This window comes from Xiphophorus maculatus, chromosome 5 (assembly GCF_002775205.1).
Source record: "Xiphophorus maculatus strain JP 163 A chromosome 5, X_maculatus-5.0-male, whole genome shotgun sequence".
Taxonomy (NCBI): Eukaryota; Metazoa; Chordata; class Actinopteri; order Cyprinodontiformes; family Poeciliidae; genus Xiphophorus; species Xiphophorus maculatus.
This window is the reverse complement of record NC_036447.1, coordinates 3,352,489-3,364,649: the sequence shown is the minus strand read 5'-3', so window position 1 is coordinate 3,364,649 and position 12,161 is coordinate 3,352,489. Positions and strand designations below refer to the sequence as shown.

Here is a 12,161-nt window from a genome sequence, read left to right as displayed (position 1 = left end):
CAAAAGTTTAATTCTTCAGATTTTTGATCCTACAGAAATTTCATGTATTTTTCTAGAAAATTCTTGAAATAATTTTCACAATATCTGAGCTTTTTAGCAAATTTTTGACAAAGTTTAAAATTTCCAAATTATTTATAAAATAACAGATTATTATCACAAATTCAGAGGTTTTTTTATAACTAATTTTCAACTTTTCAAACTCTGAAATTTCCACGTTTTTTTTCTTAAAAAAATTACTAAGCCTAATCTCAAAACTAAGAGATTTTTTGGCGGAAATTTACTCCTCTGTCTTTTTTCTATCTGCAATGACCCTAATGCGCTATTGAATAAAATGGCATTATATAACATTCTTTATTTTTACTTTTTTCAAATCATTTTCCATACAACTTTCTGAGGCCTTAGTAGCGCCCCCTTGTGGCCACCCAGGAAGCCCTCTTTGAAAAACTAAATGATTTCCTTTTTAACAGCCTTCGAATGTTACATAAGTGTGTTGTTGTCACGTAGCTGGGTCGTCTCTTTATTCCACAATCAGCCGGCTGTTTTGTTTGCGGTCGCTCAACCTTGATTAGAAATCGCCGCTGCCGAGATTGCAGCTATAATTGGACAAAAAGCACATTCGGGCATTATTTGTTTGCCGTAATGACCAGCCATGCGAGCAGGAGCATGGTTTAGAGGGGTGGGCAACTCCAGGCCTCGGGGGCCGGTCTCCTGCAACTTTTAGATGTATCTCTACTTCAACACACCTGAGTAAAATAATGAGGTCATTAGCAGGACTCTGGAGAACTTGACGGCACTTAGGAGGTGATTCAGCTGTTGGAGTCAAGTGTGTTGGACCAGGGAGACATCTAAGAGTTGCAGGACACTGACCCTCGAGGCCTGGAGTTGCCCACCCCTGGTTTAGAGTCTCAGAGCTACAGAAAGCACCGAACAGGTCAATAAAACCTCAGTCAGGTTTCGCTCCCCCAGGTTATTAATAAACCGTTCGCCCCAAATTCAAGGACACAGAAATGAGTCGTCGTCTCGTCTGAACGTCTTCATGCATCAAAAGTTTATTCTGCTGCCCTGCAGGGCGACTCGGGCGGTCCGTTTGCCTGCTCCACCGCTGGGACCTGGGAGGTGCACGGTGTGGTCAGCTTCGGACCGCAGGGCTGCATCAAAGACAAGAAACCATCGGTGTTCACCCGAGTGTCGGCCTTCAGCCACTGGATCGAGAACAGCATCCGGAAGTTCATTTATGAAAATAACAAAACGATATGAGATCTGCACAGATCAGGATGAAATGCTTTCAGAGTTCAGAGTTGTGTTTTATTGTCTTAACTACATAAAAGTGAGAGTAGAGAGTATTTAATCATGTAAGTATTTGTTTACAATCACATTTATGTTCAAATAAAATTTCATACATTTGCAAATTTGAGTTTATATTTCAATTTCCTGTTTAGTTGTTGCACAGTGGCGCAGTTGGTAGAGCTGTTGCCTTGCAGCAAGAAGGTCCTGGGTTCGATTCCCGGCCCGGGGTCTTTCTGAATGGTGTTTGCATGTTCTCCCTGTGCATGTGTGGGTTCTTTCTGGGTACTCCGGCTTCCTCCCACAGTCCAAAAACATGGCTGTCAGGTTAATTTGTCTCTCTAAATTCTCCCTAGGTGTGAGTGTGTGTGTGTATGGTTGTGTGTCCTGTCTGTCTCTGTGTTGACCTGCGACAGACTGGCGACTTGTCCAGGGTGACCCGCCTCTCGCCCGGAACGTTAGCTGGAGATAAGCACCAGCACCTCCCGACCCCACCAGGACAGGTGTGAGAAAATGGATGGATGGATGTTTAGTTGTGCCACTCAAGTTTTAAAATGTTGCAATATTTTTGTTATCCTTTGAGGGCAAAGTCAAATTTTTGTCATCTGGGTGCAATTATTGCTTTTAAAAAGATGGAAACTTATCTGATGATGGATTAATCAGAAAATGATTAATCAATTAACCTAAATATGATGAGCCACTAGTTACTATGGTGATTCAATTCAAATCATTTTGTTTGTATCCCAGAGCCTTTTTTTTTTTTCAAAACTGTCACTTCTTTTAACTTTTGTATTATTTTGCCTGCTGTTATCTTCTCTATAATACAATTCTTGGTTGACTTAAATTATTTTAACTCTGTCAGGTAAATTATTTATCTGTCAAGTGTGAGAATACACACATTTTTCTAACCAATACACAGATTTTGCTTCTTCATCGCTGTCTAAAATTATGACATAAACTAAAGAAAAAGGTTGTGCTGAACAGTAACAAATGGTCACCATTTTAAAAAATGTGAAAAGTTGGGATTTTTACTCGATTTCCAAATTATAAATCTACACACCTTGTTTAAAAACTTTTGAAAAATCATAAACATCAATATTTACAGCTGCCAGTTACTAAAAAAACTGAATTTAGTTTCTTCTTTTACCTAAAATAGATTTTATCCCAGCACTCAGTCTTCCTCTCCTCCGTGTTATCATCCTCTATCTTCCCAGCCTCATTTCCTTGCAGAGAGTCTGCAGGACTTGTTCATGTTTGGGATTTTATCCCGAGTCACATGAGCGTCTCGGTGAGCCAATGGGAGAGCTCGGCTCGGGTTTCAGCATGGGAGAGCAGAGGGGAATAAAGAGGGAGGAAGAGGGACTAATCTGTGCCTCATGGGGCTGAACGCCGCTGGATCTACCGGCACTGACTGAACAACAAACTCTTCATAACTGGATCTTCTTTCTGCTTTTGGAGGATTCAAATGTTGAGGAATAAAGGCGGACCTCTGGGCAGAGCTCTGGGGTTTTTCCTCTGACAGAGGAGGAGGAAGAGGAGGACAGCTGCAGTTTTGCCCCTCATCTTTAAGCCTCTGCTGGAGTTTTTTTGGTGGAAGAATGGGGGCAGGAGCTATGACCATCTGTGTGAGTAAAGCAACTTGTGAACGAGAGTTTAAGGATAAAAATAACGAGTCGGTATTCCTCTGAGTGGCTGTGTTGGGGAGGAAAAAATGCCAAAAATGTTTGCTTCCTGCTCTGAATCCTGCTTTTCTTCATGAAGTAAAAGCAACTTTATCTTTTAAAGGGGAACCAGGTGATCAGATGCACTTATTTTCTTAAATATCAGTGCATGTAAAACACAAAGAAATACACTTTTCACAAACTCCTGACTTTTCATCTCTGTTATTTCATCACTTGATTACGTCACTTGCTTAAAATGTCCCGTTTCCTCCTTGTTTTTCTTCCCAACTGTAAGTTTTTTTCCGAGCTGTTTTTGACGTCTGTGGAGCTTTTGCTGCCAGTTGGCCCAGTGGCCACCCACATACTGGAGGGAGCCTGGAAAAAAGGAGCTGCAGGGGGAGGAGGAGGGCAAAGAGCGCGGCGCATGCCGGGGCCTGTCGTCCGCTTCATGAATCAGAGAGCAGAAAACAGGACGAGATGATCCGGCCGAGGCGTTCGGTCCACGAACTCATTCCTGAAATCTGTGGTTTAAAGGGAATGAAGGATTCCCAACAAGATGTTTCAATTCTTTACTGCAAGAATACTAAATCTTACCAAGTAGCTTTGGTCCAGAAACCTTTCAGCAAGATAGTAGAGCTTGTTTAAAGTAAATAATTCCTTAGTGTGGATGAAAAAGTTCTAGTTCCATAAGCAGATAATTTCACTCCGAAGACATTCTCCCAAGATATAAGTGAAAAAATCTAGTGGAATTAGTAGTTTTCATAAAAACTTTCTCAAAGCAATCAATAAAAACTGTAATAGGCATCAATATATTTAACCGGCTCTTTTAGGACATTCATAATCATTACATGGCCCAAAATGAAAATTAGTTGGGAACTCCCGTTCTACATATTTAAACTAATGGTCAATTTGATAAAAATAATAATAATAATAATCAATTAAAATAATAATAATTGAAATAATTCAGTTAAAATCTGATAATTTAAACTGGATTACCCTCCACTCAACAGAGATTATTTAAAGCACATTAGCGATTTAAGAAACCTTCCTTAAAAGAGTATTTTCAAAGTGTTCCTGACATTAGAGCTCTTTAGATTTGAGAAAAATGTGAAATGTATGTAGCTGTGCTAACTAACATTAGCATTCATGATAGGCTGTGCTATCTGCAGTGTAGCAGAGAGCAAGAGGTGGAGGAAGAGAAAGAATGAGCATCGCCACATGGAGTAGTGATCAACAGCAATAAGAACCGCCTCCTGGCTCTGATTGGTTGTTTCTAGACAGCGCTGGAAGAAGGCAAATAATCTGTTTCAACAAATATACAAAAAAAATATTTTTCTACAAGTTGCATACTGCAGCTTTAAGGGAGACGGCGGCCCATACCATGACACTGCCTCCACCAAAACCTGTTCAGCTTTGGCAGAGAGAATTTGTCAAGTTATTTACGGCTGCAATAAACATACTTAAATCTGCTTTCTTTTTACCATTTAAAGGCAAATAAACTGAATTTTCAACAGTATAAGATTTATCTCCAAGAGGCGTTGGTACAATACAGGAAAACAATCAACTAAACACATACTGTATTTCTCAACGTTTTCTGCTATATGTAAGCCAATTGGAGATGCGGTTTAAAACATTTTTTCACAGAACTGCGTGTCTTTGTGTGCATGAAGTGTGAAAGCATTGTCAAAACGCGGGGAGGATTACGGAGGATGCGTCGCAGCTGACTGTCTCTGTAAACAATAGAGGAAAATGGCTTCCTGAAGTCTTTTGTTCTTAGCCAGCTTCTTCCCAAAGGCCTGGCAGAAAGTTGAATTGCTAAGTGACAGCACAATCTTTTTGAGCGGAGAGTTTTTTTCTGTCCACAGAATGATCCTGTGACAAGATCTTGGGATCAGGAGAGCTTTATGATTCTCTGTTCACTTTCACTTTCAGTCCCACAGAGTGACAGAGTGATCTGGATTCTGGTTCTAGATCACCTTAGACTGCCTGTAGACTGAACATGGAACGATTAATCGGATTGGTCGTGATTAATCGAATGGTGACATGATCGCCAAAGTAATTTAATAACAAACAATTTAATTATTAACTGGAGCACTACAAAGAAGGCCAATTACTGAAAGAATAACACACAATAAGCTCTACCCAGACCCCCTGGAGTGCCAAAGTTTTAGCTTCACCTGGTTTAAATTCCAGAAAAGAAAAATCTCCTGTCCAGCACCTTTTGCTATGCAATTATTAATCGGTTGGTCAAAAGAATATTCAAAACATCAACTCTAGACTGTATTAATGTATTTTTTAGCTGCAGATTAATCCTTTGCTACAAATAATGAGACGAACACGAAGAGAATGCTGTATTATTGCATTTTAGGCAATAAAATGTTTATTTTAAAAAGGAACTGAATTATTTGTTTATTTGCATTTTTATATAATTTATTGTTGTATAAAATAAGCTTTAGCGGTTAATGAAAAATCTGCAGAATGTGACCATTTTTTCATCTGACAAATCAATTAATCATCAGATTAATCAATAGAATAATTGAATACTTAATGATACATACTTATGCATCTGGCTGCTTTTGACTTCCTCTGTTTGCACATGTGCAGGCAGTGATTGCATTTACCTCTGGTATTTTATCAACACTGTATGAGGTCACCACATGTAGTCATGGCAGTAAAGATGGACTTAGAGCATCTGGTCATTATGTCCTCGTCTCAGATCAGCTTAACTGGAAATCCGTGGGGGGATGAACTTTATTTTACTCCACACAGGAAATAAAAAGAATAGAAAGCAATAAAAAAGTTCCATAAAACCCTAATGTTTCAGAAAAAACTTAAACCTGAAATTATCTTTATAATTAGATAGGATTTTGGGAATAATTTGTATTTAATCAGCTTGATGTATTTGAATCTCTTGATGTCTTTATGTTTTTTTTTCTGTCCATATCTTTAGATTTATACCAGCAACTGTGCACTTTTCATTATCTCATATTTCACAAAAATATCGGACAGTGCTCACCTGACATGTATTGCAATAATACAAAACACTGAAAAAAATGAATAGTTGATCCAACTTAAATGAATTACTTCAATTTGTTAATTTATTAAGTTAGAGTAGCTACTTTTTCTGCATATTGAATAATTTTGTGTGGCTCTCGACTGCAGTTTAAAGACGGTGAAAATCTGCTTCAGATGCAAACCTTTTGAAATTCTTCACCTGAAAATGTTTAGAACAACACAAAGAATTTAACCTTTACTTGTTGTTTTTATTTTATTTCACAGGAAGTCATGCCACAAACCAAAACAAATCCAGCAACATTTACTCAGAAACACAACTGGTCACACCCATCCACTGTAATTGGTTAAACACAGCAAATATTTTAGAAGAGAAATATTATTTTTGTTCCTGAAAGTGAAATAAAAACATTTTATCGATCAACAAAATAGAAAATAATTGGCTCAAAAAGTTAAACATTAAAGTAAAAGTTGCATTAATGTCTGTTTTAATTAAAATATTACTTATTAATTTATTGCTGTGCAGGTAAAGGACAAAGAATTTACAATAATTGTATTTGTTTGCATTTTAATTGGGAAGAAAAAAAACACATTGTGGTAGACGATGCAAGATTTTTCTTTCTTTAAACTACATTTAAGCTTTTCTTTATGTCAACATGTGATAGGTTTGTTTTAACTGTAAGTTAATGAAATAAACAAATAAAATGTTCCGTCTGATGAAATATGTTTTCATCAGCCACTAAGAACTCAAACGTATCTCAGTTCAGACATTTCTCAGTGTGTCAGTCCACCTGTTTGCACTGCAAAAACAAAATCTTACCAAGTATTTTTAGTCCAGTTTCTAATGAAAATATCTTAGTTCACTTGAAATAAGAGAAATTTACTTACAAGTAAGTTCTCAGCAAGAATTAGTAGTTTGTCTAAAGTAAATCATTCCCTAATATTGATGAAAAAGTACTAGCTCCATTGTCAGATTATTTCACAAAAAGCATAGGAAAATATCTTGTAAGTTAAGTAATATGCCAATTTAACTAGTTATTTTTCATCAACATCAATGAATTATTGACTTAAAACAAGCTATTTCTTGCTGTAAAGTTATTTGTAAGTTAATTTAGTCTTATTTCAGGTGTGCTAAGATATTTTCAGTAGAAAGTGGAGCAGTACTAGTTGGTAGGATTTTGTGTTTTTGCAGTGTGAATGGCTGAACCATGGACCTACAATATGGTGGAGTTGTAGCCATGACAACCGCACTGAGACTTCCTTCCACTCTGCAGGATCCAGAACGGCAGGAAGTCTTAGCTGAAAGCAGAACTGAATAAACAAAGACGGATAAAACGATGCAGCAGTAAAAGTGACGCAGGTGGCAGAGATTTAATGGAAGCAGGTGACAGTTTAACTCAGAGTTTTACCATGCGAGTGTAACAATGTGTGCCTCCACAGGTAACCAGGTAAGACTTTTGTTATGTTATGAATCTATGACCTTAAATGCTAATTTCTGCAACCTTGTGTTTGAGTGTCTCTCTCTCTTTAACAAAGGTGTAACCTGGTAACCTGCAACGCTTCCCCTCACCTCCCATAGCATGACGCTCTAAATACAGGAGCTGCATTTCCTGCAATGATCCTGCAGCTCTGAGCTGACGCCTGCCTCATGATGGCTGATTTCTGCTCTTCTCTCTCCCTGCAGCACAACCAGACTGCTGTTCTGGTCAGAGAAGACATGAAGAGGATGGTCCAGATACCCATGCTGAGATCCAGAGCTGTGGCAGCCCAAAGCACCAGGGTGTTTGGCGCGTCCCTGCTGGAGCTGAGGGAGCGCGGCCTGGTGGAGGACGGAGTGCCTCTGCTGGTGCGGAGGATGGTGGAGCATCTCAGCAAGCATGGTAACAGGAACATATTCAACAATATTAATGTTTTGGTTTGAAATTCATTACAACAATCATTAACAATTCATTACAAAAAAAAACATTAGTGTGTGTACAGGCCTGTTGCAAGAAACAATAATTGCACGATAAAATTAGATCAATAATTTCCATTTGCCTGATTTATCGTTTCCTCTTTTCTCGTTTTCATCCAAAAACTGGATGACTAAAGTCTTCAGTCTGGGGTTTTGATCTCAACTAGCCCTTTTTTTGAAGGATAATTGTGTTTACAGAGACTTCATAATTCATTTTATTTATTGTTTTTGTTTATTTATTTTGGATATTTATAATGTCTTCCAGGTTCCGAGTTCATTAGAAGTTTATTGATCTTTTAGGATGCATCCTTGCATTATTATGATGGAAAATCTTCTGAAAGCAACAATATTATCATTTATTGCAATAACTTGTTAAATTTGTTATTGCGACAGACTTGGTGCTGTGGTTTCCATGGCTTTTTAAAAAATATTTCTGTGCTTTATTTACTTTAAAGAAAGCTCAGATTTATAAATGAATGTACAGTATTTTTTTCTTCTCAATGTTTCTACAATGAGACATACATGAAAAGACATTTTCTTTCTAAAAAGGTCAAACTAAAGAGTAACAAATTATGGAAGAAAGAAAACCTGTAATAGAAAATATGTTTCCTTCCAGCAGAATACTTTAATAAGATAAAGTAAGATAATCCTTTGTTATTTCCCACAAGTGGGAAATTTAAGCTACTACATCAGAAAAAGGACAGAAAAAATAAGAGTAACAGAAATGGAAAAACAACTGAATAGAAAACAGTAGAGTGTAGAAAAACAGCACATAAATACAAAAACATCTATATGTTTTCAACATATTGCTGAAATATGTCTGTATTTCAAAAAATACAAATGAATAAATATATACACACACATATGAATATATATATACATAATATGTATATATATATAGAAGTACACCCCAACAGACATTATTGACATAAATAATGCGCATCAACAGAAAACTACCAGCTCTATTGGATAAATGTATATTAGATGCATTCCAGCTACATTTGAGTGGCTAACATTTGATCATTGTAATGTAAATTTACCATATCTATATACCGTGTTTCAAATTATTATGCAAATTGGATTAAAGTGTCATAAAGATTAAATTTTTTGTTGTGCTATTAAATTTATAGATGGTATTGTGTGTCAGGGCTCTTTGAATCACTATAATTAATTTCAGAGATCTGGTTGATTAGTTTGTCTGGTGAGCTCAATTAAAGAAAATCTACTTCAGAAGGATGTTCCACATTATTAAGCAGGCCACAGGTTTCAATCAATATGGGAAAGAGAAAGGATCTCTGCTGATGGAAATCATCAGATAGTGTAGTGCCGTATGAGAAGGTATAAAACATTAGATATTTAACAAAAACTGAAGCGTTATCATCGTACTGTGAAGAGATTTGTGGCTGATTCAGAACAAAGATGGTTTGTACAGATAAAGGCAGAATGAGGAAAGTTTCTGTTAGACAAATTCATCGGATTAAGAGAGCAGCTGTTAAAATGTCCTCACAAAGCAGCAAACAGTTATTTGAAGCTGCTGGAGCCTCTGGAGCCTCAAGGTGGAGGATCCTCCAGAGGCTTGTGGTGCATGAACCTACTATTGGGCCCCTAACCAGAACTCACAAGCAGAACCGGTCTCAGTGGGCCCAGCCATACATGAAGATTAATTTTCAAACAGACTTGTTCACTGATGACTGATGTGCAACCCTGGATGGTCCAGATGGACGCAGTAGTGGATTGGTGGTGGACGGCCACCATGTCCCAACACGGCTATGATATCAGCAAGGAGGTGGTGGAGTCATGCTGTGGGCTGAAATCATGGAGAGAGAATCATTGGTCGGCCCCTTCAGAGTCCCTGAAGGTGTGAAAATGACCTCAGCAAAGTATATGGACTTTCTGACGGATCACTTTCTGTCATGGTTCAAAAAGAAGAGCCGAACCTTCAGTAGCAAAATTATCTTCATGTATGACAATGAATGCTGCACTGTGTCATTGGCTGCTATGGGCATAAAAGGAGAGAAACTCATGGTGTGGTCACCATCCTCCTCTGACCTCTGACCTCAACCCTACTGAGAACCTTTGGAGTTTCCTCAAACAGAAGATCTGAATCCAGTTCATATCAACCAGCAGCTCTGGGAAGGTTTTCTGACATCCTGCAAAGAAATTCAAGCAGAAACTCCACAAACTCACAAGTTCAATGGATGCAAGAATTGTGCTGTGATATTAAAGAAGGTCCAATGTTAACATGCAACTGGGTCTGTTAAGATGTTTTTAACTGAAATAGCTTTTGATTTTAGTACATGTGACCACTTAATGCTGCACATTCAAAGAATGACCTTTTGCAGTTCTTTATAATCCATAAAATGTTTAGAAAATCTGCTGTGCATAATAATTTGGAACATTTTGCATTTTGAGTTTTTTATTTTTGAAAGAAATACTGTTATCACGTGGAGCTTTGTTCAGTAAAATTTGATTTATACTGTAATAGTTCATGACTTGAAAATTATACTGACCATCATTTGCATTGACCATTTTTAAAAGATGTGAGAAAATATCACTTGCATAATAATTTGGAACACGTTGTAAACCTCGACTCTTTTAATTCTCACATACTGCAGTGCATCAATTTAACCACTAGATGTCACTACAGGAGTACAGAACTTTTTACAAGCTACTTCTGGAAGACATAATATTTATTCATTTTAAATTATAAACAGTAGCGTTTATCAAAGAGATATGGACGACTGTCCTCCACAATGCAATATTTTGTCTCCAGCTGCAGCAATTAAATTTTAACTTATTTAGTAAATTGTTACCAACCAAGTTAAGACTATAGCAAAGAAATATTTACTCACAGCAGTTTCTGAATGAAATATACTTTTGAATCCAGCTCCATTTTGCTGCAAAGCAATGGTTAAATGTTATTTTGAAGGCTAAAGCTGCTGAGAGTAAAGATTATGTGAGATTCTTTGAGAGAGAAAAACCTCTAGGATCTTTGTTGATGTGGTAAAATCTCACACATACTCGTTTATTTTATCACAAGTTTAATTTTAGCTGACGTTAAAACAATTTAAGTTAAACATTGACTAAAATCAAAATATGATATCGGCAGAGGCATGAATGAGTCATAAAAAAACATTCAGGTCATCACCTTGCTGTGATCATCATCATCTGGGTAATGATAAAGATTCAAATAAACCCACAAAATTAGATCTAAAAAAACATGACAAGCATAAAATAGTGTTGTAAAGATAACATTGTTTTACGGCGGAAAAACCTGCTGGTTTGTGTGTCATGGTTATTAAATTATATTAAGGTTCATAAAGTTTGTATCAAAATGAATCACTTAAATCTCAAAAACAACTGGAAGAAAGTAATTTATGATCTGCGATCATCTTGGGAAAGGTTATGAAAAACAAATAAATTTTTTAAAAGTCCAGATGATTTACAAAAAGATTTTTTAGACATACTTTTTTTTGTTAGTTTTATTTTATATTTCAAAGTTTATGCAAACACAATGTCTGCTAGATCTTAAATACTTTGGAAAGCCCAGATGATGATGTCATGGCTTTGGAGGCTTCTGATTGGTTAATTCACAACAGCTGAGTCATCTGGACACAAATCTGTGGATGAATCCAAAAACCAAATCAACAAAGTCTGAAGTGAGAGATTTTGTTTTCCACAGTGAATCAGTTTTTACATTGATGTGAACTGAAAGGCCAATTAAAGAGGAAGAATCCATTACTCCAAAAGTATCATAAAATGCCGCATTACGTTTTTAAAAAAGGTTTGTTTAAAAAAAATCTTGAAGAAGACCTTTTTCTGATTTTTCTGGCATTTAGCAGGTGTTTCTGGAAAAAATTGGATCAAATTTTATGTCGTATGAGGAAAAAAAAATTTCTTTTCTACAGTATGTAAATATCTGGTTTAAACCATATGGAGGTTTCCCATTTGGACACACTGACCCTTTAAAGGTTATCAGTAAGGGTGTGAATATTTCCAGTGTCTCTGTAACTGATGTCTCATTGTCGGATCACTTCCTGTTATCTTTGAAAGTTCTTTATCTTTTAACCCACTTGGACAAACAGCAACCATCACAAAACGTTCTCTCACTGAAAACACACCAGAAACATTTAATCAGATCTACTCTTCTTCCTCACCCTTAAGCTGTAATGATGTAGATAAGTTGGTAAATGATTTTCAGTCTAAAGTTTCAGGTATCATCGATTCCATTGCCCCAATTAAAATGAAGG

The 12,161-nt window shown here is 36.8% G+C and overlaps 2 protein-coding genes across 6 annotated transcripts in view; both read left to right on the top strand.

Annotated features, from left to right (window-relative positions):
- The window catches only part of LOC102231407 (ovochymase-2-like), a 28,934-nt gene extending 27,525 nt beyond the window's left edge, over positions 1-1,409 (top strand). The window contains exon 25 of the mRNA XM_023333247.1: positions 1,069-1,409. Coding sequence (XP_023189015.1) covers positions 1,069-1,257 — 189 coding nt within the window. The 3' untranslated portion in view covers positions 1,258-1,409. The remainder of the gene's footprint in view (positions 1-1,068) is intronic.
- A 1,235-nt stretch (positions 1,410-2,644) lies between these two features.
- fam13a (family with sequence similarity 13 member A) overlaps positions 2,645-12,161 on the top strand; it is a 67,713-nt gene continuing 58,196 nt past the window's right edge. For 2 of the 5 annotated variants that reach the window (XM_023333798.1, XM_023333795.1), the window contains exons 1-2: positions 2,645-2,909; positions 7,642-7,837. In XM_023333798.1, the coding sequence (XP_023189566.1) occupies positions 2,883-2,909; positions 7,642-7,837 (223 nt within the window). In that variant the 5' untranslated portion in view covers positions 2,645-2,882. Of the gene's footprint in view, positions 2,910-7,590; positions 7,838-12,161 lie in introns of those variants that run through there. The other 3 variants (XM_023333799.1, XM_023333797.1, XM_023333796.1) reach the window with 3 other exon arrangements.